Source organism: Priapulus caudatus, unplaced genomic scaffold (assembly GCF_000485595.1).
Source record: "Priapulus caudatus unplaced genomic scaffold, Priapulus_caudatus-5.0.1 Scaffold456, whole genome shotgun sequence".
In the NCBI taxonomy this organism is placed as follows: Eukaryota; Metazoa; Priapulida; class Priapulimorpha; order Priapulimorphida; family Priapulidae; genus Priapulus; species Priapulus caudatus.
The window spans coordinates 117,189-120,769 of record NW_014577517.1 but is presented as its reverse complement, the minus strand read 5'-3'; the positions used below and the strand labels follow the sequence as shown (position 1 = coordinate 120,769).

The following is a 3,581-nucleotide window of genomic DNA, read 5'->3' as shown; positions in this document are numbered from 1 at the left end:
CTCCCACCATGGTCTAGTTATATTTAACTCTTACCCTCCCCTTGCCGACGCCGCTCCCACCATGTCTAGTTAATTGTAACTCCTTACCCTGCCCCGCCCACCCGCGCCGCCTCCCCCCATGTGCTAGTTAAATTGTAACTCTACCCTCCCCCGCCCTGCGGTCCTCCCACCATGTTTAGTTAATTGTAATCCTTACCCTGCCAGCCCCACCGCGCCTCCACCATGTCTAGTTAATTGTAACTCCTACCCTGCCCAGCCGCGCCACCTCCCAACATGTCTAGTTAATTGTAACTCCTACCCTGCCCCGCCCCGCCGCGCCGCCTCCCATCTACTCGCTTACCTTCTTCGTCTTTGGGAAGCGAAAGACCTTGTCGAGAGGCGTCGACGGTGTGGACTGCGCGCTGTCGATGCCAGGTGGCGCCGGCATCGAGTTGGACTCGTCGGCGGACAGCACGGCATCGGAGCTGGCGCTCTCCAGCAGACTGTGCCGCTTGGCAGGCGTCGATGCGTTCCTCCGTCGCTCCTTCCTCCTGCAGAACAGAGAGAAATAATGAGAGAGGGACCAGGAGACAGAGAGAGACCGAGAGGTGGGGGGAGGAGAGAAGGAGAGGGGGAGAGAGAGAGGGAGGGAGAAAGATAATGTGAGGGAAGGAGAGAGAGAGAGAAAGTGAGGGAGGGAGGGAGGGAGGGAGGTAGGGAAACAGGGAGAAGAAAAGAGAGAGGGAGAGAGAGCGAGAAAGAGAAGGGGAAAGGATAATAGCTGCTAGGACTGCTAACAAGATGTAGTGATGCGACTGAGTCACTCACCCCCGCGTTGGCCTCCCCCTCGCCACCGGCGTTCCTGCTGCCGGCTTGCTCTCCTCCTCCTCCTCGGCACCGGCAGCTGGCTTCCCCTCCTGCGCCGCTGGCTCCTCTTTCTCGACCTTCTCCTTTGGGGGCTTCTCCGTGGAGCCGATGCGGACGAGGGCCTCGCGTCGCCGCTGCTCCTGCTTCTCTAGCTTGGCAAACGCACGCATGATCGCCTGCATCTTACGCTCCTCACGCGTCTGCAACGAGAGGTCACAGAGAAGTCAGTGATAGATGGGATGGGAGGCTTAACCCCTTCCCACAACCCCTGCCCCCAGTAAAACTTTCTTCCACAAACCCACCCCACCACAAAACAAGTGCTGCAGTGCGACAGGGCTCATCTGGTGTCTGGTGTTCTGCCGATAAATTCATTTGTGCATAGCAAAACGTCTTATACATAAGTCTTCTTTATTCTTGTTTGACTTTCGTAGCCAATTGGAACAAATATATCAGCTACACTTTCGCACCCACCTAATCTCTATGCATTGCAGACACATGTGCATTGCAGGTTGGCAGGCAACAATTATTATTAGAAGCGTGCCAGCCATGGGCTGCCCGGTGTTTTTGCCTACCCACACGAGCATTCACTGATTCAGCCTTTACTGCAGCAGGGGCAGATGCAGGATTTTGTCTAGGGGGGTTGCAGGTGGGAAAGGGCACTTTGAGATTTTGTTAGGGGCAACTGAAGCGGCGGCTGCGCCGCCGCTTCGTGCGCGAGGACCGTAGGTGCGAAGGAACCGGTGGGGGGTCAGGGGGGGCTCCCCCAAATTAAAAAAAAAAATCAGACTCCTTTTTATGCATTTTCAGAGCATATGAGGCGAAATTTTTGTACTTCAAGTCTTGTCATAGCAATGAAACAGACAATTCCAGTACAAGGCAAAATCCACAAAGCCACATAAACCATCAACTTGCTTGAAATTAACTGCCAACAGAGCGACAAAATACTAGTACCCGGTGAAATCAAAACTGCGATATGGATTGAACACACTTTTATTACAAAAGAAAATTAAAATCATTACATGTACTAATTTATATGCTTTCCGTTTCATACATTTACTATAAAACTTGAACTTCAACTTGAATTTCAATGACTGATATATTATCTTACTTAAAACTAGACAGGTGAGACACGTTAGCGTGATGGTGCGAGACAGGTGAGACCCGTTAGCGTGGTGGCCATGCTACTCTGTTATGCCACGTTAACCAGAACAACCCAGAAGAAACACAAGGTGGAGACACGACGCGCGATGATAAAATCTACTGTAGAAGTACTAGGATTCTTTCCTTCCTGAGAAGATACATGGAATAAAATAAGTCAGAGATTTTCCGACCAACGAGTCGAGTCGTCTTTCCCCTGAAGAATTTCCTTGAAATTGCTGTATGCAACAGTACTATTGTAGCAGGGCCATATTTACGGCACTGCGCGCTTAGCAACAACGCTTACGACTTGGCTAAAAATATAGGCGTAACAAACGGGTGGGGCTAGGCCCACTGTTCCACTATCGCGGTAGTTAGGTAAAACAGGTGTAGATTACGAGCGTTTTCATGGCATTGCTGATCTTCACGTTACACGAGACTCTCACCTCCTGCGGGCGACAAGCACGGACTGTGCTGCCCCCCGGGGCTCAGGCACTCGCTGCTCGCCTGACCCTGGTCCTCGGGGTTGTTGTCGTCGAACATCGCCTGCCGAAGCCAGCGCTGAAAAACAACCGAACAGCGGTAGGCGCAAGGCGACAGCACGGTTAAATGGAGGCACAACCACAGCGATTCCTACACATTAGGCACCTCAGAGATTACTCTCCCATTCCACTCTATCGCACATAATAAGTGTGTGGTGCAATCTACCTGTCTATGTGGTGCCAGGAACTCACATCACCAGAACGACCCAACTAAAATGTTTCTATTGTTTCCATCAGGCACAAGCGAATAAATAACACAGGCAAAGAACCCATGCATGACAGCGCCACCTACCTTCTTCGCCGAGCCGAGGCTGGTGTCAGGCGGCAGGTCGGCTTTCCGGGCGCCGACGGATGCACGACGGAAGTGCCCGGTGGCGCCCCCGCCCCCGCCGTCGCCGCGCTGCGTGGTCGTGCGCACGTAGCAGGTCGGGCTCGCTGTGACAAACTCCGATCGCTCTCCTCCCGTGCGCACGCTGAGGGATCGTGCTGCCGCGTCCCCCGCCATCGCCGTTGTTGTCGTCTGCTCCGTCATCCACTCGCACATCAGGTGCTGCGCGAGACAACAAGAGAACGTCAATCAGTGCCAATACGATTGCGATTAATCTCGGACGAATTTCACTTGTGACGATGCTGGCGAATCAATATGACAACGTTGACACGATTTGAACCAACTAACACAAAATTAACTCCTACCCTCCCCTGCCGCGCAGCCTCCCACCATGTCTAGTTAATTGTAACTCCTACCCTGCCCCGCCCCGCCGCGCCGCCTCCCACCAATGTCTAGTTAATTGTAGCTCTTACCCTCCCCCGCCACGCGGCCTCCCACCATGTCTAGTTAATTGTAACTCCTACCCTCCCCCGCCGCGCCGCCTCCCACCATGTCTAGTTAATTGTAACTCCTACCCTCCCCCGCCGCGCCGCCTCCCACCATGTCTAGTTAATTGTAACTCCTACCGCCCCCCGCCGCGCCGCCTCCCACCATGTCTAGTTAATTGTAACTCCTACCGCCCCCCGCCGCGCCGCCTCCCACCATGTCTAGTTAATTGTAACTCCTAC

The 3,581-nt window shown here is 53.6% G+C and overlaps 1 protein-coding gene across 1 annotated transcript in view; it reads right to left on the bottom strand.

Moving 5' to 3' along the window:
• Window positions 1-328: 328 nt before the first annotated feature.
• Window positions 329-3,581, bottom strand: part of LOC106810596 (histone-lysine N-methyltransferase 2E-like) — a 10,796-nt gene continuing 7,543 nt past the window's right edge. The window contains exons 3-4 of the mRNA XM_014814002.1: window positions 808-1,046; window positions 329-530 (exon numbers count right to left, since the gene is read on the bottom strand). Coding sequence (XP_014669488.1) covers window positions 329-530; window positions 808-1,046 — 441 coding nt within the window. The remainder of the gene's footprint in view (window positions 531-807; window positions 1,047-3,581) is intronic.